This window comes from Dendropsophus ebraccatus, chromosome 3, assembly GCF_027789765.1.
Source record: "Dendropsophus ebraccatus isolate aDenEbr1 chromosome 3, aDenEbr1.pat, whole genome shotgun sequence".
Classification (NCBI taxonomy): Eukaryota; Metazoa; Chordata; class Amphibia; order Anura; family Hylidae; genus Dendropsophus; species Dendropsophus ebraccatus.
The window spans coordinates 64,694,644-64,716,438 of record NC_091456.1 but is presented as its reverse complement, the minus strand read 5'-3'; the positions used below and the strand labels follow the sequence as shown (position 1 = coordinate 64,716,438).

Here is a 21,795-nt window from a genome sequence, read left to right as displayed (position 1 = left end):
ATAGGCAGTATCCATATTTTCCAGGCAGTCTTTGGGCTGCATCCACCTTCACCAGGCAGCGGGAATCAAATGCCGATCATTTAGGTTCATGCAAACCCAAACTTACAGGAAGTTCACTCGTCTCTAGTGGTTACTAATTGTGGCTGTTGGTTTATGGAATGCACTTAAAGGGGTTATCCAGCATTACAAGAACATGGCCACTTTCTTCCAGAGACCTCATCACTCTTGTGTCCAGTTTGGGTGGGGTTTTGCAACTCTATTGAAGGTAATGGAGCTTAATTGCAAACCGCACCTGAAGTGGACATGTTTTTGTAGTGCTGGATAACCCCTTTAAGCCCATATTTTTCTTTTCCCAACAGCTTCCCCACTGGTGATGTTGTGGTACCCATGGTAGAAACACATAGGGAGGTTAGGTAAATTAATGCCAGTTGGAGGTACTGGTCACTCTTGTAATTTTTTACCTACATTTAGGTTACAGTAGCCGCATGATTATCTATGTATGCATATATATTTCAGGGGACATTTTTATTGGTGAAGGTTTCACGTACAGTTGGTGAATTTTACCTTGTTTTACAATAAAAGCAATTATTTGTATCTTTGACTTAATCTATACTATAACTTTTGACACTCTGTGCTTTGTACAGGGCAATAAAAGGAAAGAAGCCAGGATTATTTATTCCCATCATACCACTAGGATTTGTTTTTGCATACCAGTATGATATGGGCTATGGGACTCTTGTCCATAGGATGAAAGGTACAAGTGTCTGATTATTTTTACTCCTTGATCCTAAAGTTTTATTTACAGCATCTTGCAGTGTCATCTGTATGTCTAAAATAGCAGCATCTGAATCATAACAGTGGACAAAAGTTGCAACTGTTTGTAAGGCAACTGCTTTAAATGAAATCTTATTTAAAGACAATCCATGTTTATATGCATTGTTGGAGCCCTTTGGGACCAAAATGTAGGTTCTATTAATGTAATCTTGTTATCTTTTCTAGACTAATTTGTCAGTCTTTCTAAAAGGGCTCTAACATCGGTTGCTTAGTTAAACCTGCCAACCTGAATCATTCCTGGGGCAAGAAGATCCACATCTGCATCTGTTTTCTATCAGTACACACTGTGCTGTATAATTTTTGGTATTACTATTTAGTAGTTAACATGTACTCTCATTAGAGATGAGCGACTTTACAGTAATAACGAAGCAAATCACTTTGTTAGTTGTCTGCCCATCACCCTGCTGCCTTTTAACTCACCACCGCTCCTCCCTGGGTGTTGAGAAAAGCTGGATCCAGTTCAGTTTCCCAGGACTGGATTCAACTTTTCCCAGAACCCGGGAAGGAGCAGCAGTGAGTTAAATGTCAGCAAGGTGTTGAGCGGATTGCTGAGATAACGAAGCACTTTGCATCGTTATTACTGTAAATTTGCTCATCTCTAACTCTCATCATGCTAAATACATTCACATAACTCATGTGTTCTGTCCTGTATTAACGGCTGACATCTCAGCATGTGTAACATGGGTTAATTCTATTACCTGTAGTAGTGGTTATATTATGGCAACATGCATCTGTGCAGCCAGAAATAATTCATGTAATAGAGAAGTAATTATTTGAATATGTACACAACAATTGGGGAAGATGCAATGGAAATTGTGCTGTAGCATGCAGAGGTTTTTGTCTGTAAAAATTACCATACGGTTGTGTATGTTCAAATTTATTTAAGGGATTTCTTGAAAATAAGAACACCTGTTTAACTTTTAGCATTGTATAAAGATTAGAAGGAATTACTATTCTAGGCACGCATAGACACTTTAAACTTTTAAAAGCTACTTATTTATTATTTAAAGGGGTTTTCCAATGTATTCCTACTTGTCCCCTAACCACAGGATAGGGAACAAGTATGGGATCAAGGTGTATTGATCTCTGGGCCACCCGGGGATCTCTAGAACAGTGCCCCAGCTCCTTTGTTTTGAATGGAACTGCTCCTTCATTCTCTATGGAGCTGCGGCGGAGAAAACCCAGTGCTGTACTCGGCTCTCTCCGGGGGCTGCTTAGAAAATGAATGGAGCTGCAGGTCACACGCCAACCACAGCTCCATTCAAAAAAGGAGCCTGGGTGCCGATCTAGAGATTCCAGGGGGTCCAGTGGTCGGACCCCTATAATCTCACGCTTGTCCCCAATCTTGGATAGGGGAAAAGTAATAATAAATCAGAATTACAATTATTACTTGGGGATTATAGTCATTGAACCATTGCTGTATTAAGGCCCCTATATGTTGACATCCAGGTATGGGGCAGTGGTTAAATTGTGTTTCTGTGCCTATACACACCAGTGAATAAAATAAAATAAAAAAATTAAGGTACTCTAGGTCAGTGCACTGTTTTATCTGATGAAGAGGACGTATGTCTTTGAAACACGTCATGTTTGTGCTATACTAAGTATATATTTTTTGATTATATTAAATTCATTTATTCAAGCTTTTGGCCACTTCTCTGTGTGGACAGCGCTGACCTATAGTACCTTAATTTTTTTTTTTTTAATTCACTTATTCTCTCCACGGGCCCCATTATTTTGGGATCATCCTGTTTTTGGTACAGTCAGCTCAGCAGTCCCTAGAGGTAGTAGGCCCCTATACAGTGGACTGTTACCAAACAAGACCCTGGATTCGGATTTGTACCCTGTTGAGGGGTGATATGCACCAAGCCCAAGTGGCATCCAGGTGAGCATCTTCTCACATAATCCTTATCCTTGGTGTATTGAGGTATCACACGAGGCGCCGGTGCCCGCTTTTTTCTTTTTCTTCTTCTTTTTCTCTCCCTTATACACACCAGTGTCAGTGTGCTGTCCCTGCTATGCAGCATACAGAATGGCAAGGACAGTGTTTGGGCATCAAAAGTCACAAATGAGACATCGACTGCATTTCTTACTCCAGCAGACACATAAGACAATAATTAGAAAGAAGACTGTATAAAATAGAAGGGTAAACACTGCTCAAACTGTTAAGACTTGTATTATGTTTAAATCCACAACTACATGTTTTTTCTCTTAAAATGAAACGTTTAATGTGCTTTTATGTCATCTAGTCACTTAGCACTGTGATAAAATCATGTATTTTCTTCTCTTAAGGTGGTGCTGAAGATATTCTTGAAAACGAGAATCATTTACTAGAAATGCCACAGGGATTACCAACTTTTGAGCTGATCGAAAAAGCAAGAAAAGCTCAAAGAAAGTTTTTTTATAGAAAAGTAAATATCCAGTAAAAAAGCAAACCAAAAAATTGTATTTAATTGAATAAATAATAATATTGCGTCCCAGGCTGCTGTCACCAGTTTCCGCTTTGTATTGGTGCCAGATTGTACTACAGATGTTTACTTGAAAATTAAATGAAAAATAGACACAAACCTTAATTTTAAGGCTCAATTAATATAAGAGGCATCCTAAAATCTTAAAATCAAACATAAAATCTTGTTTATACCATCAATCAATATCAGCATTTTAATATTTACACTTGTGTTAAAAAGTCAAAATAATAGGTCTTATCTTTCAGAACTGTGTAACCTTAAAGTGTCACTGTCGTGAAATTTTTTTTGCAGAAATCAATAGTCCAGGCGATTTTAAGAAACTTTGTAATTGGGTTTATTATCTGAAAAATGCATTTTTATCATGAAAAAGCAGTTTGAAGCTCTCCCCCCTGTCTTCATTGTTCTCCTATGGAGAGAGCTAAAGAAAAGACCAAAACAGGACAACAAAGAGTTAATCTACAAATCCCTCACGGGATATCTCCTGTGACAGTCACCAGTGACCTGTCTGAGCTCAGATTACAGCTGTCACCCAGCTCCGTGCCTGTAATCCTCTGTTATCTGCTTTCTGCTGCCGGCTAACTCCCTCCTTCCTCCTCCCCCCTCCCCTCTCCCTAGAACAGACAGGGTACGACTCCTGCAACAAGTCACAATTTTCAGATTTTTCAGAGTGGATGAAAAAGAGGAAGGAGGGGGGGACCTGGGAAAAGGCTTTTTACATGCAGATAATGGCAGATTTGGCTAATAAACCCAATTACAAAGTTTCTTAAAATCGCCTGGACTATTGATTTCTGCAAAAAAAAAAATACGACAGTGACTCTTTAAGGCTTACATGCATACGTCTGTAATTTCTGCCCAGTTTATTTGAATGGCCTTGTTCACATAGGTGTTATGGGGCTGTGATCCATGCAGCAAAAAATACTGACAGGTCCATACGTGTGGCACGGATCGCCATTAACCAATGAATGGGTCCATGTGTTGCGGGCGGCTATGGATGCACATCCATAGTGCTGTCTGTAGCTGTGGGTCCATGGCTGCGGATAGCCCTTCAGACGTGTGACTGTAGCCTAAACCTGATCATTTGCTGCAGCCAATTCACAGTACAGTAATGAATGAGTAATGAAAGATGCACTCTGGTTGCTTTGGGCAGCAAGGTGAGTTTTGCTATTAGACAGTCCTGATAGAGGCCCATTGTATATTAGTTCTGTAAGATAATAATATCTGCTGGTATGTTTAATGTATGACTTGATACAGTACAGGATAATAGATTTAGTAACAACTATTTTGAAAATATAGAAAACTGTTCTTTCTACAGAATCCTCAGACTGTTTACAGCTATAATATGTATTTTTTATTTTTTTTTTTTTTTTTAAAGGCTTTAACATGCATTTTATAATATAAATGAATGTACTGTGTGCCGTAACAATAAATTATGCCTAGGTTTATTCCAATAAAATAAACAAATGATAAGTTTTCACTCACACTTAGAACTATGTTATCTTTTTCATGCGTTATGACTACTAATGCTCACCCAATGTGGCTACAAATCACGGATAGTTGTAAATGCGGAGGGAGGTAACATGATTTAGACCAGTGCTTCTCAAACTTTTTGTACTGGAGCCTCACACAACAGACCAAGGCAATGCCTGGGCCTCACCAGACTGACCAAGAGGGTGCCTCATTATTTGTGGTGAAAGTCCATTTAAAAGCTGAAAATAATGCTAGGGCTACCTTTCACAGTCTTCCAAACTCTATATACTAATAAAGAAATTACAAAATAAATTAATAATGTGGCTAAAATGGAGATTTTTGCCAACAGCATAAGGACTGTGCAGATCATGGTTACTTTGTGAAAACTGGCTCCCCAGCTGGGCCTCACCAACAATTAGGGGGCGCCTCACTGGTGAGGCCCCCCCTCACAGTTTGAGAAGCACTGCTGTAGATGTCCATTATTATTAATGTAATGGAGAAAAAAATATTAGAAAATTAGGTGTTACATTTAATGCAACCATGTGGGTTTTATATAAGTTATTAGTATCCTTTAGGCCAGGCATGTCCAAACTTTGTGCCAAATTTGATGAAGTGAACATGTGCGAGGGCCGACCATTTTACATGCTACATGCTATATGCTTTATAACACAGGCAGATAATAGCAAGCTGGATACCTGGGGGGCCGTAAAAGTTCGGAACGCGGGCCGCAAATGGCCCTCTGGCCGGACTTTGGACATGCCTGCTTTAGGCTATGTTCCCACACAGTATTTTTGCTCAGTATTTTGCAACCAAAACCTGGAGTGGATTGAAAACACAGAAAGGCTATGTTCCCACAATATTGAAATTTAGTGAATGGCCGTCATTTAATGGCAAATAATTGCCATTATTGTAAACTGTTTAGGCCATTGTTTTAAAATAATGCCTATTATCTGTCTTTAAATGACGTCCATCCACTAAATTTCAATAGTGTGTGAACATAGCCTTTCTGTGTTTTCAATCCACTCTGGGTTTTGGTTGGAAAGCATTGACCAAACTACTGAACAAAAATACTGTGTGGGAACATAGCCTTAAGCTGAGACTTAAGGCCCTATTACACCAAGCGATTATTGGCCGATTACTGAAAAATAATCGTTTGATGTAATAGTGCTTGTAAAAGATCACAATCAGCTGACATGCACGATGATGGCAGATAGTGGTGTTTCAACATGTTGAAAGATCATGACAACAAGGGTCTGCTGTGCGTCAGTGCGTGTAATAGTAACAGGCGGCAGTAGACCATCTCTGACTTCAATGGGCCGTCTCTCCAACTCGCTGTCTGTAAGTGTAAGGCTGCATTTCCACGTTCCGTGTTCCGTGAGGAATGCCTGTAACAGACTCTCCCCCGCCCGGGCAGCATCTGTGATAAGATGCTGGGAGCGGGGGAACTGTACAGATATGCGCTGCGCTGTAATGACAGTGCCGCACGGCTAACTCATTACGGCACTGCGCATATCTGTACAGTTCCCCCGCTCTCAGCATCTAATTACAGATGCTTCCCGGGTGGGGGAGAAGTCCGTTACAGGCCTTCCACGTCTGTGAGGAAAACAGAACATTGGAATGCAGCCTAATAGCACAGGCAGTGAGCATAGAATGAGAGGGAAGCGAGCACTGACCTGACAGTTCCGCGATCGCTTTTAGGGATGGTCCGAACCTGCTTCCGTTCGGGTTCGTATGAACCCGAACGCTCTGCATCAGATTCCTGCTGTCTGCCCGCTCCGTGCAGCGGGTGGATACAGCGGGAGGACCGCCTGGAAAACTGGGATACAGCCTATGGTTATGGCTGTATCCCAGTTTTCCAGGCAGTCCTCCCGCTGTATCCAACCTCTACACGGAGTGGTCAGACAGCGGGAATCATTGCAGAGAGTTCGGGTTCTTACGAACCCAAACCGAAGCAGGTTCGGACCATCCCTACTCGCTTTCTCCTCTATATCGTGCCATGTAATGCAGCCTTTACTATTCTGTCTGAGGTGATAAGCAGGAAACTGCTGAAAAGTGATCAGTACACCATTACAGCAAAACGTAAAATTAATAGATGGAGGAGGTCATACATGAAGCTCACAGCTAAGCCTCTCCTCTCCTTGTGGAATTACCACTTTGACCTTTTTAGGACGTCTAATTTTGTCCTTAAGGTGTGCCTGTCATAGAGACATCAGAAAGAAGTAGAAAGTCCAACAGCACCAGAAAGTCCCAATGTTGCAGATAAATCATGGAAGCACGCTGGTTAGTCCACAATCCCAGCTGGACAGAATATCAAGTTGCAAGGAATCCAACAGCATCCAAGTGGCGTAATCTTCAGAGCTTTTTTGGAGGATCAAGAATACAATGTAAACCGAAACGATGTATTGTATTCTTGATCCTCCAATAAAGCTTTGAAGATTACTCCACTTAGATGCTGTTGGATTCCATGCTATGGCATAGAGACGTGTCAAAAGTTTTGATTTATCCAGGTCGTTCTTTGTAGATTTTTAAGCCCAAATCTTTTCTCCAAACCGCCCCTGTTGGATTCCCCCCCCCCCCCCCCCCCCGTCACCCCCGCCCCTTATCTGCCATTATTGGCCCACTTGGCTAGATAAGTTGATAGCCGGAGACTCACTGCCGACAAAACTAATGTCAAAAATGTATTCTGCCTTACTGACACCCCCCTTATCTCATAAACCGTCTTTTCTCTTGGGGCGTGGGAAGGTGAATTAAATACCACATTTACTTCCCAGGAACGGGACTTATTAGCAGCACATTCATACTGCTTCTCTTGTTGTGTTCGCACTCGAGAACTCGTATAAATTATACACCAGATGGTATAAAACGCCCTCCTTTCTGTTTAAAGCTAGTCTGATGGACAATAATCTCTGTTGGAGATGTCAACAGGTAGAGTGTACATATACACATTTGTGGTGGGACTGCTCCATCATTAGGCCATACTGGGAGACGATAAGGTCAACTATGGGCAAATTAAAAGGCTCAACAATGGACCTAAAATGATTTTGCTGTGGCTTCCACCCCAAGAAAAGTCACTTATTAACGTGACTTATTAAAGTGACTTATGCACCTATTAACAGCAGCAAAATTACTGATCCCTCTACATTGGAATTCTTTGGAGGCCCCTCCGATATCTAAGTGGGTATCTAATTGCTATCGACTGGCCAGGCTGGCACCCTTGAAAACTTTCTGAAACTTCCCTTTGCTCGTCCTTTCCCTCTCTCCCTTGCCCCCCCCCCCCATTTCCCCCAATATCCACCAGGCGCATCTGCACTTTGTGAGGTGCTGCAATTGGATACACCGGGTTTACATAAGAAAATTAAACATTGTCTCCTTGCCTGCATTTCTACTCTGTCTTTGTTTTGACCTTATCTGTGGATGTTGGTACCTATTTGTTTGTTTGTATATGAAAAAACCTAATAAAACAGGTTTTGGAAAAAAAAGATATACAGCCACTACAGGATCTTCAACCCTCATTCCTGGTACAATCTTCTTCCCTTCCCCATTAAAAACACAAGCACACTCAGCTAAGCTGTGAATTCATTCGTATCAGAGGATCACAAGAGATAGCAGTCACCTGAGCTGCAAGTTCATGTATATAGGAAGGTCAGGGGTTATTCAGGATTAGAAGAGAGAATTACAAAACTAGAGAAAAGAAGCTGCTGCACCTCACACCTATGGCTGACACTAATGCCTCTTGGCTACATTTAAAAACCAACGCCAGATTGTTGGTATACAGTATAATTTGATCAAACCATATTGCCTCATGTAGCATGCAGGTCTTCTGGCCCCACACTAAACCACCACTGTGTCGGTCAGCAACCACCAACCGCGCAAAGCAATCGACAACAGGGGAGGAAGGGCCTCAGAATAGCCCTGCAACCCCACTGTCACAGGACCAAACCCACTGACCCCACCCCCACCCGACACAGTGTTGGTTTAGTGTACGGACTCGTGGGCCAGAAGACCTGCACGCGGTACATGAGGCAATATGGTGTTGGTTTTTAAATGTAGCCGAGAGACGTTATTGTCAGCCATAGGTGTAAGGTGCAGCAGCTCCTTTTCTCTAGTTATGTATTTTAGAAGAGAGAAGAGTACAGCTCAATCTACCAGCTCCAACACTCAGACCCTGACAGATAGAAAAACTTGTAATGTGAAAAGTTTTTTTAAGACCATCTTTTTCAAGAAACTTTTTTTTTTTTTTTCCAGTCCCTGACATTAGCATGACGATAAAAGGTGAGGGGAGAGAGATGAGTTTGCTGTGTCTGTCAGTGTAGTGTCCAGAGCCTGGAGACACTACCAGGAGACAGGCCAGTACACCAGGAGATGTGGAGGAGGCCGTAGGAGAGCAACAACCCAGCAGCAGGACCACTACCTCTGCCTTTGTGCAAGGAGGTACAGGAGGACAAACTGTTAGAAACCGACTCCATGAGGATGGTATGAGGGCCCGATGTCCACAGATATGGGTTGTGCTCATAGCCAAACACCATGCAGGACGCTTGCCATTTGCCAGAGAACTCCAGGATTGTCAAATTCGTCACTGGCGCCCTGAGCTCTTTACAGATGAAAGCAGGTTCACACCGCGCACATGTGACAGTCTGGAGATGCCATGGAGAGTGAATGCAATATGACTGGTTTGGCAGTGGGTCAGTAATGGTGTGGGGTGGCATTTCTTTGGAGCACCGCACAGCCCCCCCATGTGCTCGCCAGAGATAGCCTGACTACCCATAAGTACCGAGATGAGATGCTCAGATCCAATGTGAGACCATATGCTGGTGCGGTTGGCCCTGGGTTCCTCCTAATGCAGAATAATCAATGCTAGACCTAATGTGGCTGGAGTGTGTCAGCAGTTCCTGCAAAATAAAGGCATTGAAGCTATAGACTGGCCCGTTCCCCAGACCTGAATCCAATTGAGCACATCTGGGAACATCATGTCTCGCTCCATCTACCAACGTCACGCTGTAGCAGAGACTGTCCAGAAGCTGGCGGATGCTTTAGTCCAGGTCTGGGAGAAGATCCCTCAGGACCATCCGCCACCTCATCAGGAGCATGCCCAGACATTGTAGGGAGGTCATTCAGGCAGGTTACAATACTGAGCCTCATTTTAACTTGTTTTAAGGACATTACATCAATTTGGATCAGCCTGTAGTGTGTTTTTCCACTTAAGTTTTACGTGTGACCCCAAATCCAGGTCTCCAGTGGTTAATAAATTTGATTTCTATTGATGATTTTTGCGTGATTTTGTTGTCAGCACATTCAAATGTGTACAGAACAAAATATTCTATGAGAATATTTCATTCATTCAGATCTAGGATGTGAGAATGGACACTATATTATATTTAGATTTGTTAATATATTGGTTATTCGTTATTGTATTATAGAGAGGAGCCATGCTGGAGATGGGTCATAATCACTAAACACACAAATCACACTCAGGGAGTTACAATGGTAACAACAGCTGCCTCCTGGGTCCAGAAAATCTCCAAAGAGGGCGGAGCTATTCTAATGAGCTCCCCTCAAGATGCAGTTGTAACAGGAGTCACATCCTCAACAGAGAAGACCACAAGCTCTGTGAGGAACTGAGGAGATTCTTAGGAGCCAGCTAACAAGGACTGAGTCAGTGTGACAGATGAGTTATGAATAGAGATGAGCGAACAGGGTTCGGGTTCAAGTCGATCCGAACCCGATCGTTCGGCATTTGATTAGCGGGGGCTGCTGAAGTTGGATAAAGCTCTAAAGTTGTCTGGAAAACATGGATACAGCCAATGACTATATCCATGATTTCCACATAGCCTTAGGGCCTTATCCAACTTCAGCAGCCACCGCTAATCAAATGCCGAAAGTTCAGGTTCGGATCAACTCGAGCGTGCTCCAGGTTCGCTCATCTCTAGTTATGAAGCTTATTATTGACCAGAGAGGAAGCCTGATCCACTGCACTCTACTAGGTACTGTTTTATACTGAGGGACAGTTTCTTGAAGTGCCCTTTGTGTGTGTGTGTGTATATGTTATATGTTTCCAAGAAAGAGCAGCAACACTCCAAAGTGGCAAAAAATGATGAAAAGTTTATGTACAAAAACAGCAAAGTTTCTGACCACAGCAGTGGTCTTTTCTCAAGCTATAACTACACACGTGCCCTCTTGGTGTATATATATATTGTGCATATATACTGTGCATTAGTGAAATCCAGCTGTGTCCATAGGTCTGGTGCGCGGATACCTTTATGGACTTGTGGCACAGCACGGACAACAGGATCGCGAACCGCAGCACCTGGCATGGAATCAGTATCATGAGAGGCCCCTGCGCCCAGAAGTAGTGGGGGTCAGAGGGCCGTGCACCCCCCTCCCGCTCTATGTCACTTCATATTTTACTACCTCTTTTATTTAGCATCTGGGGAATGGAATGTACGGGAGGGGAGCGGGGACACATGGCTGGTACTAAGTGGAGGAAGAGGATGGGGGGTTGGTATGGTGACCAGGACAATGCTGGGGGGTCCCTCTGACACGCTGTGGTGCCGGGGGCATCCCTGCACAGACAGCACATAGGAGACCTCCTCCAACCTGTGCAGCGCTCACAGCTCAGACAGGAAGAAATGCTGCAAATACCATCCTGGCAAAGATGAGGTCGGTTAACAGACGCCAGAGACAGTAATGGTATTTTCATGGTATATCGCCCAACCCTACCTAATCGGTACGGTACTCATATTAACGTTTTTGGGGTTAGCATTGGGTGTTCAGACACGATCCTCTCCTGGCTCTGTATCTATGAGAGAAGAGGTACCCCATACACTTTCATTATGCAACTGTCTCCTCACATGATGCTAAGCGCAACTTCTCCCGCCTCTTTCTTCCACTTGGTTGCCGTATAAACACTCAGACCCTCACCAATAAAACTTTTGATATGTCTCTGAATTTAGTTTTTCTGGTGCCTCTTTCGATGTCTGTATTCTGACCCCTAAACCTTTTTATGGAATTTTTTTCCTTTGCTTTATATTAAAGGCAAACTCCGGCTTTTTACTTTTTTTGCTTAATTAACAAACATTACAAAGTTATATAACTTTGTAATGTATGTTATATAGCTATCTGACACTGTTCCCCCCTTGGCTAAGCATGCTGGAAGCCAAGTATTGTGATTCAACCAATGAAAAGGCCACCGGTACACACCAGTAGCCTTTTCTCTCCCATTCATTTTACTAGAACCCAGAAGTGAGGGAGATAGGAAGGTGCCGACCAGAACTGGAGGGGGCCGCGGCTAACGGGAAATTCAAGCGGTGATTGTCACTGTAGGGATGGTGATTATGAAATGTTTGTGTGTCAGTGTTTTATTATTATTATTTTTTTTAGGAACGCCGGAGTTGTCCTTTAATTTTTTTCTAGGATGTGAGCTGACCAAAAAATTTGGGAATTTGATATTTTCTTTGTTTATAGTTTTCACTAATGGTGTGTTTACACAGACAGATTTATCTGACAGATTTTTGAAGCCGAAACCAGGAACAGACTATACACAGGGAACAGCTCATAAAAAAAACACTGATATTTCTCCTCTTTTCTTATCCATTCCTGGCTTTGGCTTCAAAAATCTGTCAGATAAATCTGTCGGTGTAAACGCACCATAAGCATGATCAATGACAGTATGAATTTATTTATGTTGGAGTTTAGACTTTTCATTGTATAATGGGTGATTTTAGTTTTTACTTGATTGCTTGATCTCTCCTAGGTTACTTCCATACCTGTGTGCTGCTGTGCTGTCCGCTCATACTCTGCTGTGCTGTCCGCTCATACTCTGCTGACCGCTCATACTCTGCTGTGCTGTCCGCTCATACTCTGCTGTGCTGTCCGCTCATACTCTGCTGTCCGCTCATACTCTGCTGTCCGCTCATACTCTGCTGTGCTGACCGCTCATACTCTGCTGTGTTATCTGGTCATACTTTGCTGTGCTGTTGGTTATACTCTGCTGTGCTGTCTGCTCATCCCCAGGGGATTTCAACATAACATTGCTTGATCTCTCCTAGGTTACTTCCATATCTGTGTGCTGCTGTGCTGTCCGCTCATACTCTGCTGTCCGCTTATACTCTGCTGTCCTGTCCGCTCATACTCTGTTGTGCTGTCCGCTCATACTCTGCTGTCCGCTTATACTCTGCTGTCCTGTCTGCTCATACTCTGTTGTGCTGTCCGCTCATACTCTGCTGTGCTGTCCACTCATACTCTGCTGTGTTATCTGGTCATACTCTGCTGTGCTGACCGCTCATACTCTGCTGTGTTATCTGGACATACTCTGCTGTGCTGTCCGCTCATACTCTGCTGTCCGCTTATACTCTGCTGTGCTGTCCGCTCATACTCTGCTGTCCGCTTATACTCTGCTGTGCTGTTGGTTATACTCTGCTGTGTTATCTGGTCATACTCTGCTGTGCTGTCCGCTCATTTTATTCCATACCCCCTCCCCCCAGGGGATTTCAACATAACATTGCTTGATCTCTCCTAGGTTACTTCCATATCTGTGTGCTGCTGTGCTGTCTGCTCATACTCTGCTGTGTTATCTGGTCATACTCTGCTGTGCTGTCCGCTCATACTCTGCTGTCCTGTTCGCTCATACTCTGTTGTGCTGTCCGCTCATACTCTGCTGTGCTGTCCGCTCATACTCTGCTGTGCTGTCCGCTCATACTCTGCTGTGCTGTCCACTCATACTCTGCTGTGCTGTCCGCTCATACTCTGTTGTGCTGTCCGCTCATACTCTGTTGTGCTGACCGCTCATACTCTGCTGTCCTGTTCGCTCATACTCTGTTGTGCTGTCCGCTCATACTCTGCTGTCCGCTCATACTCTGCTGTGCTGTCCGCTCATACTCTGCTGTGCTGTCCGCTCATACTCTGCTGTGCTGTCCGCTCATACTCTGTTGTGCTGTCCGCTCATACTCTGTTGTGCTGTCCGCTCATACTCTGTTGTGCTGACCGCTCATACTCTGTTGTGCTGTCGGTCATACTCTGCTGTGCTGTCCGCTCATACTCTGCTAAGCTGTCCGGTCATACTCTGCTGTCCGCTTATACTCTGCTGTGCTGTCTGTCATACTCTGCTGTGCTGTCTGTCATACTCTGCTGTGTTATCTGGTCATACTCTGCTGTGCTGTCTGCTCATACTCTGCTGTGCTGTCGGTCATACTCTGCTGTGTTATCTGGTCATACTCTGCTGTGCTGTCGGTCATACTCTGCTGTGTTATCTGGTCATACTCTGCTGTGCTGTCGGTCATACTCTGCTGTGCTGTCGGTCATACTCTGCTGTGCTGTCGCTCATACTCTGTTGTGGTCGGTCATAATCTGCTGTTATGTGCCAGGACACGGTTGCCTGATGAGTAAAATATATTATTCTCCTAATCAAAATCACCAAAAATAAATCATAAGACGTATTTGGTAAAACCTCTCTTTTCCCATCTACTAAGTTATTTTTTTTTAAATTCTGGAAAACCCCTTCAGTATGTATATAATATGGTTTTGGCAAATGAATTATATTTAAAAAAAAAAAAAATGTCTGTACTGAGTGTCCAGATCCTGTCTGCACATAACATCTCAGAAACCACAAGGATCTGATTCCTGATGATTTATAAGAGACGCAAGGTTGTGGTCACACATGGCGTACGTGTCACCAGAAGCCGCATGTCTTGTGGCTACAGGCTGGTTACTGGTATGTAATGGTTATGTATACACAATGGCAGGCTTGTATGTAAAACTTTCTGTACACTAATGATTTGCCGCCACTCGTGGAGGAGATGATGATGATGATGATGGAGGACACAGGCGGGGGCTCGGTGACTCACGCTCCGGTAGGGATATAAGGGGCAGCGCAGAGCCGGGCACACTGACGACTACTTGGCTGCTCTCTCTATCGGCTCCGCAGTGTAGCGCTTATCACCTGGCTGCACATGGCGCTTCTCCTCAGGGGCTCGCTGCTGTTCGCGGCGCTGCTGATGCTGGTGTCCGCGCTCCCCGGGGAGCTGAGGGGGCCGAGGAGCCCGGTCTCCGCCTCTGAGTACGGGGTGAAGTTATGTGGCCGCGAGTTTATCCGGGCGGTGATCTTCGCCTGCGGAGGGTCCCGCTGGAAGCGGCTGCAGCAGGAGGATGGGAGGAGCCCCGGGTACCGGACTGCAGGTGAGGAGCCCTGGGCGGGAAGGGACGGATAAGTTACCTCAGCACCTTGGTGGCTGTTAGATGTCTCCCGGCACATAACTCTCTGTGAGGGGAAGATGAGCGCCTTATCCCCAGTAACCAGGCTCTCTGCCACTGACCGAAACGTCACTGCAACATGAAAAATAAACGCAGAATTCTGGGTCATGTGCACACAGGCAAACTCCTGAGGCAGTCAGTGTGCCGGGCTGTGTCATGAAGAGACCATTTATTTTAATGGGAGCTTCCCAATCCAACCATGTATTGTCACTTGTTTTTCCGTGCCCTACCACGTCCCATTGATATGACTGGCATACATGTTTTAGTGAGTCCCTCAGAGAGTAGATATGAGAGGAAGGTTCCTATCAAACAGACTGGTGTCCCTGTACTACATGTTGTGGCTACAGCAAATGTACCCATAGACCCCAGTCACCCAACAGAAAAGTGCCCAGGGGGTATACATGATGGATGCCGCAAAGTGGCACCTGTCAAAGACCCCTTCTGTTTTTGTGGGATGAAGAGAGTTCCCACACGGCTTTTGGCCGTAACTTAAAAATGGCAGGTTAATGTTTCCCATTTTCCCATTGAATTTAATGGGAATATTTGATATGGTTTCCACTAAGTTTACTTTATATTCATACATGCAAGAGAGTTGACATATATGTTCCAGAAAAATCTCAATTGCAAAAAGCAAATGCTGCACCCACACGAAGGGTAAAAACCCAACAAGCCTCTAGAAACTACCCGTAGGTTCCAAAATATTACACTAAAAGTTTCCGTTTATCTTTACCTGGACTTCTAAAGTCTCAAAACATAAACTTTTGGATTCTCATATAGTATTTTCAACAGAATCAGGAGTGAGACCAAAACACAGAAAAAATTTAAAAAACCTTTTTATTTTTCTCTGTTCCAGTTCTTTCCGTTTTGGTTAAAACAAACAAACATGTAGCCCAAAATGCTGCAAGTCCACGTAGCCTTGTGTGTCAGAGAGTTGAGCTGCCCGGGTAAATACACAAAATTCCTAATCAGAGTTACAGTCAGGCAGGGGCTACACAGAGAAGACACAGTAAATGCGATTTGCAGTCACTCAACCTCATTACATGTTAAAGAGGTTATCCAGCGCTACAAAAACATGGCCACTTTCTCCCTACTGTTGTCTCCAGTTTGGGTGGGGTTTTGAAACTCAGTTCCATTGAAGTAAATGGAGCTTAATTGCAAACCGCACCTGAACTGGAGACAACAGTAGGGGGAAAAGTGGCCATGTTTTTGTAGCGCTGGATAACCCCTTTAAGGCATGCAAGTTGTGAGTGACTTGCTTGCAACTTCTCTGTGATTTGGCTGTTCTGTTAAAGGTGTTACCCAGCGCTAGAAAAACATGGTCACTTTTCCCCCTACTGTTGTCTCCAGTTCAGGTGCGGTTTGCAATTAAGCTCCATTTACTTCAATGGAACTGAGTTTCAAAACCTCACCCAATCTGGAGACAACAGTAGGGAGAAAGTGGCCATGTTTTTGTAGTGCTGGATAACCCCTTAAATGCAAAGGTAGCAAAGCCTCTTGCATCCAAAAAGTCTCCTATGACCAAAAACTCATCAAGGATTCGTGCCGTAGATCATCACAGTTGTTCTATGTCACAGTTGCAGTGCGACACTATTCAATGACATTGTGCAGTGCGGCACTAACATTACATGTGATGTTGTTTGTCTTCTGGCACACCACCAAGGTGGCTCCCAGCCCGGTCAGTCACAGCATCACATTTAATTGTATGCGCCCCTTTTTAGGATCAAGTACAGTTAAAGGGCCAGCATCAACACCCAGCAGCACTTGCCCGGACTGCCATGCAATGGGGCATCGGTGACGGAATTCTGCCCAAATATAGGACATGTCCTACATTTAGGGTGCCTTCGCACACACCGGATCCGCAGCAGATTTGATGGTGCAGATTTGATACTGTGTTCAGTTATTTAGATCAGATCTGCTTTGGATCCGCAGCAGAAAATCTGCTGCTATACAGTGTGTGTAAAGCTACCCTTAGGGTGCCTTCGAACATACCGTATTTCTGCGTATTTATCGCACAAAACTTGCACGAAAGTAGCTGCGTTTTTTGTGGTGTTAAAGTCCCCTGTGAAAATCATGTGAAAATCAAAACTCGCATGGAAAAATCGCACCAAACACGCAGCGAGAATACACATACATTGACTTTATAGCAATCAGTATCACTGTGGATTTATGTGCTAGAAACTAGCAGCGATAAATACGCCATAGACCCTTAGGCTACAAACCCACTTGGCGGGTCTGCAGCGATTCCTCTCGCTGCGTATTTGCAGCGAGACTCGCTGCAGATCCCGGCCCTATACTTTTAACGGCAGACAAACATCCGGCGGTTCCCGATGTCTTCAGCAAGCCGGAGCGGGGACCAGGTGAGGTATATGCTCCAGCCAGCCGCCCGCAGCCCCGGCCGCCCGATCGCCCCCCCCCCCCCCGCAGCACCGATCGCACGCCCCCCAATCGCCCCCCCCCCCGCAGCACTGATCACTCGCATGCCCCCCTGCAGCCCCGGCCGCCCGATCGCCCCCCCCCCTGCAGGGGGGCGATTGGGGGGGGGCGTGCGATCGGTGCTGCAGGGGGGGCGATCGGGCGGCCGGGGCTGCAGGGGGGCGTGCGAGCGATCGGTGCTGCAGGGGGGCGATTGGGGGGGGGGGTGCGATCGGTGCTGCGGGGGGGCGATTGGGCGGCCGGGGCTGTGGGAGGTGTTAAAGGGGCTGTGGGCGGCTGGCTGGAGCATATACTTCACCTGGTCCCCGCTCCGGCTTGCTGAAGACATCGGGAATCGCCGGAGCCGGGATCAGGTGAAGTATCAGCTCCGGCGGGGTTAATGGGGTGGGCTGCAGACAAACTCGCAGCAGGGATGTACATCCCTGCTGCGTGTTTGTCTGCCATTAAAAGTATAGGGCCGGGATCTGCAGCGAGTCTCGCTGCAAATACGCAGCGAGGGGACTGGCTGCAGACCTGCCAAGTGGGTTTGTAGCCTAATAGTTATTTTCCGGCATAGACACCCTGCAGGAAAAATCTGGAAGTATCCGTGCCCAATAGAACCTTATGGGTCCAGAAATTTATCTGGATTTCCTGATAAGAAATTTGGATTTACCAGTGGTTATATGTGGAATTTGAGTTGGGGTAAATCAGTAGTGGCATAAAGTTAGGGTCACACCTATGTTGGAGCATCTGTCTTTTTGTTCCATCATAGGACTGAAGGCACTGCTATATCCATTACATGTTAGACTATAATGTCATAGGTTTTCTTCATGATCTTCATAATTTCTCTGGAAAAAATTCTGGTTCCTATATTCTGCGCTTACACGGAGCGATAATTCGCCCAACCGAACGATTAACGATTTCGCAGTAACAATGTGTTTTTTATAACGATCAGCATAGGGTGGATCACACATAGGGTGGATCGGTGAAAGACTGTTTACACAAAGCGATTTGCTAATTTTTAGCGAACGACCAACGATGATTTGAGAACATGTTGAAAGATCAAAATGAATGATTTCTCGTCGCTTGATCGTTCGCCGTGTTTACACGAGCCAATTATCGCTCAAATGCGATCGTTATCATGAAAATTCGAACAATAATAATTCCGTGTAAGCGCACCATTAAGGCTGCAAACGCACACAGGTTATTTTGGGAAAACTCCCACTGCAGTTTTTGTGCCAAAACCAGAAGTGGACAATATAAAGGGAGGACTTGTACTCCTGTTTTATGTTGGATCCTCTTCTGCAGTGGCAGTTTTCCCATAATAAGCTGTGTGTGTTTGTAGCCTCACACAAGCAAAATCTGCTGTGATGCCCATTAAAGTGAGTTGTGCAACATACATTAGTTACATACATTGGATTTAGAATCCATGTGGGAATTGTGTGCACTTTTTTCCCCAGCACATTGCTTTTACTGCAAACACTGGAATCACAGAATGTATACATCACATGTGGCCATACCTCCTAAAGTCTACACCAGAGCTAGATGAGGGTTGGTAACAAAATCTTTGCAGCTACCGTAATACATGCAAAGCCACACAAATCTGCAGCATTTTATTTTACGTGTGCATTTACGTGTACCCTTATCCTAAAAGTATACTTTTTTCAGGTATATTTAGCTGCAGATTTAATGCATTACAAATGGCAAAATTCACAGAAACTCCATGTAATTTCTGCAGTGAATGAGCACAATTTGATGGTTTAACGGGCTTACAAGGCTGATCATTTAGTTGCAATTCATGGCAGGTAAACATAAAGTAAGTTCAATGTGTGTTTAAGCAGGGGTAGACAAAGGACTAAGGATCAGCTAGTCCTGTCTCTCCAGAAGCCAGTTTGATTCTTTTCAGTAGCCAGGATTTAAAAACAGAGAGGGAGATTTATCAAACTGGTGTGAAGTAGAATTGGCTCAGTTGCCCCTAGCAACCAATCAGATTCCACCTTTCATTCCTCACAGATTCTTTGAAAAATGAAAAGTGGAATCTGATTGGCTACTAGGGGCAACTGAGACAATTCTACTTTACACCAGTTTGATAAATCTCCCCCAGAGTCTTCAGTGGAAAAAACAACAAATATCAGACACCAGCATCTCATTTCTAGGCACACTGTTCACCTGACTCTTAGTAAAGCTGCCAATACACCTAAGTAACTGATCATACGCTAAGGTAAATTTCTGTAACATTAGGGCTTATCCAGCACTACAAAAACATGGCCACTTTTTTCCCCAGATAAGGTGGGGTTTGGAACTCGGTTCCATTGAAGTAAATGGAGCTTAAAGGGGTTATCCAATGCTACAAAAACATGGCCACTTTTTCCCCTCTACTGTTGTCTCCAGTTCAGGTGCAGTTTGCAATTAATCTCCATTTACTTCAATGGAACTGAGTTTCAAAACCCCACCCAATCTGGAGACAACAGTAGGGAGAAAGTGGCCATGTTTTTGTAGCGCTGGATAACCCCTTTAATTGCAAACAACTCCTGAACTGGGGACAAGAGAAGGGGGAAAAGGGGCCATGTTTTTGTAGTGCTGGATAACCCCTTTAACTTGAATGGGCCAGACAGAAGTCTAAGTACTTGCTGCCAAAAGAGACCCCTTCAGATTGTCTGCAACAAAATGTACATACTTCCATATTCCCGCTCAATAAATTTTGGGCATTTCACTTCAGTATAAGGCTATGTTCACAAAACGTAATATTTTAGTAAAGAAAAGACGCTGATTGCAATGGAATCAGCGTCTGTTCTTTACTGCAGGGGCACCATTGCATTGAAATCAGTTAAATGCCGCCTGCTGTGTTCACATATCATTAAAGGGGTTATCTAGCGCTACAAAAACATGGCCACTTTCCCCTACTGTTGTCTCCAGTTTGGGTGGGGTTTTGAAACTCAGTTCCATTGAAGTAAATGGAGCCCAGCGGACAGCAGTTTCACACTGTTAAATGCTGTGTGAACATAGCCTAAAGGGGTTATGCAGGAATAGAAAAAGCTACTTTCTTTTCAAGATTGGTGCTGTTTCTGAAAGAAAGCGGCCATGTTTTTATAAGCCTGGATAACCTCTTTAAGACTGGTGTATGAAACACCAGTCTTAAATAAATCTACCCATTTATTTTGAATTTTCCTTATCCATTCTGTAGGCATGAGGCATGTTTGTGTGGCAATAAGTGTATACAACACATTTACATATAATCTTTTATATTTTGTATTCTTAACATTTGAAATAATAATTGTTCCCTTACCCTTTCCGTTACCTTCATTTTGATGGAAAAACTAGGAGATCGGAATTTGTATGTAAAATCCTGTAACTAAATTACTAAAATTATTGTGTTTCCTTGTTTTTGTTTTTTTGTGATTGCATCTCCAGACACTTTACAGGACAGTACAAACCAAGAACTACATCAGTTAAAGATGCAAGCACTTTTGGGATCTCGCCTGGAACAGCTTCAAAAGTCAAATATACCATTAAGGCAGCAACCTCTGAAGGATTCTTTTCATTCCTATGATGATTACGCATATACACCAATGGAGGATTTCAGTGAGTATGTACGCCAGGGAGAGGATACTAGTAATTCAGAAAACAGTGCTGCTGCAGGCTCCAATGGCTTTCCTTGGATCACTAGAAGGCGGAGAGAACTGTCTATCGGAGTGGCAGGAATTTGTTGCAAATGGGGCTGCACAAAAGCAGAGATCAGCACTCTGTGCTAAAGTGCCAGATATAATGATGCACTTCTAGATCTCGTATACAGTGTACACAGACTTGGCTGTAATGTGATCTACCCAAGTATTTCTCCTACTTTGACTACACAGAATATTTTGGTTGATCGCTATTTGTACTTTAACCAAAAGCCTTTTTGTGGCTTGTAAATGTTAATGTGACTATTAATAGTTTTGTCAATAAACTATTTTTTGGTTTTGCTGTGGAACTTTTCTTGGTCATTTAGTCAATACGTATGATGTATGGGTTTTATTAACATAATACCTCACAACCATAATTTTTACTTTTATTTGGGTCCTCATGAGATAAATAGATATACCGTGTTTCTCCGAAAATAAGACATATAAGTGCATATTTCCCCCCCCTCAAAAACAGGCACTGTGTCTTATTTATGATGGATGTCTTATTTCTCTCCCCCCCCAAACCCCCACCCCCCACGGGGGGGGGGGGGAAAGACAACCTCCCCGTAATACCCCATGAACATAAGCCCATCAGCAGCAGGACATGCCATGTGTCAGGAGTGACGGGACGTGCGGAGAACATGGGGGCCATGGACCTGTATGCCTGTGTAGCCGGCTGTGAAGGTATATATATTTATTTATTTTATTAT

The 21,795-nt window shown here is 44.1% G+C and overlaps 2 protein-coding genes across 2 annotated transcripts in view; both read left to right on the top strand.

The window, feature by feature from the left end:
* Positions 1–3,398, top strand: part of PLGRKT (plasminogen receptor with a C-terminal lysine) — a 54,302-nt gene extending 50,904 nt beyond the window's left edge. Inside the window, exons 5-6 of the mRNA XM_069961931.1 lie at positions 645–754; positions 3,124–3,398. Coding sequence (XP_069818032.1) covers positions 645–754; positions 3,124–3,257 — 244 coding nt within the window. The 3' untranslated portion in view covers positions 3,258–3,398. The remainder of the gene's footprint in view (positions 1–644; positions 755–3,123) is intronic.
* An 11,105-nt stretch (positions 3,399–14,503) lies between these two features.
* LOC138787135 (relaxin-3-like) lies at positions 14,504–21,393 on the top strand. Its single transcript, XM_069964279.1, has 2 exons — positions 14,504–14,936; positions 20,835–21,393. Exons 1-2 carry the CDS (start codon positions 14,711–14,713, stop codon positions 21,173–21,175), a joined length of 567 nt encoding a protein of 188 aa, XP_069820380.1. The 5' UTR covers positions 14,504–14,710; the 3' UTR covers positions 21,176–21,393.
* The last annotated feature ends 402 nt before the right edge of the window (positions 21,394–21,795 follow it).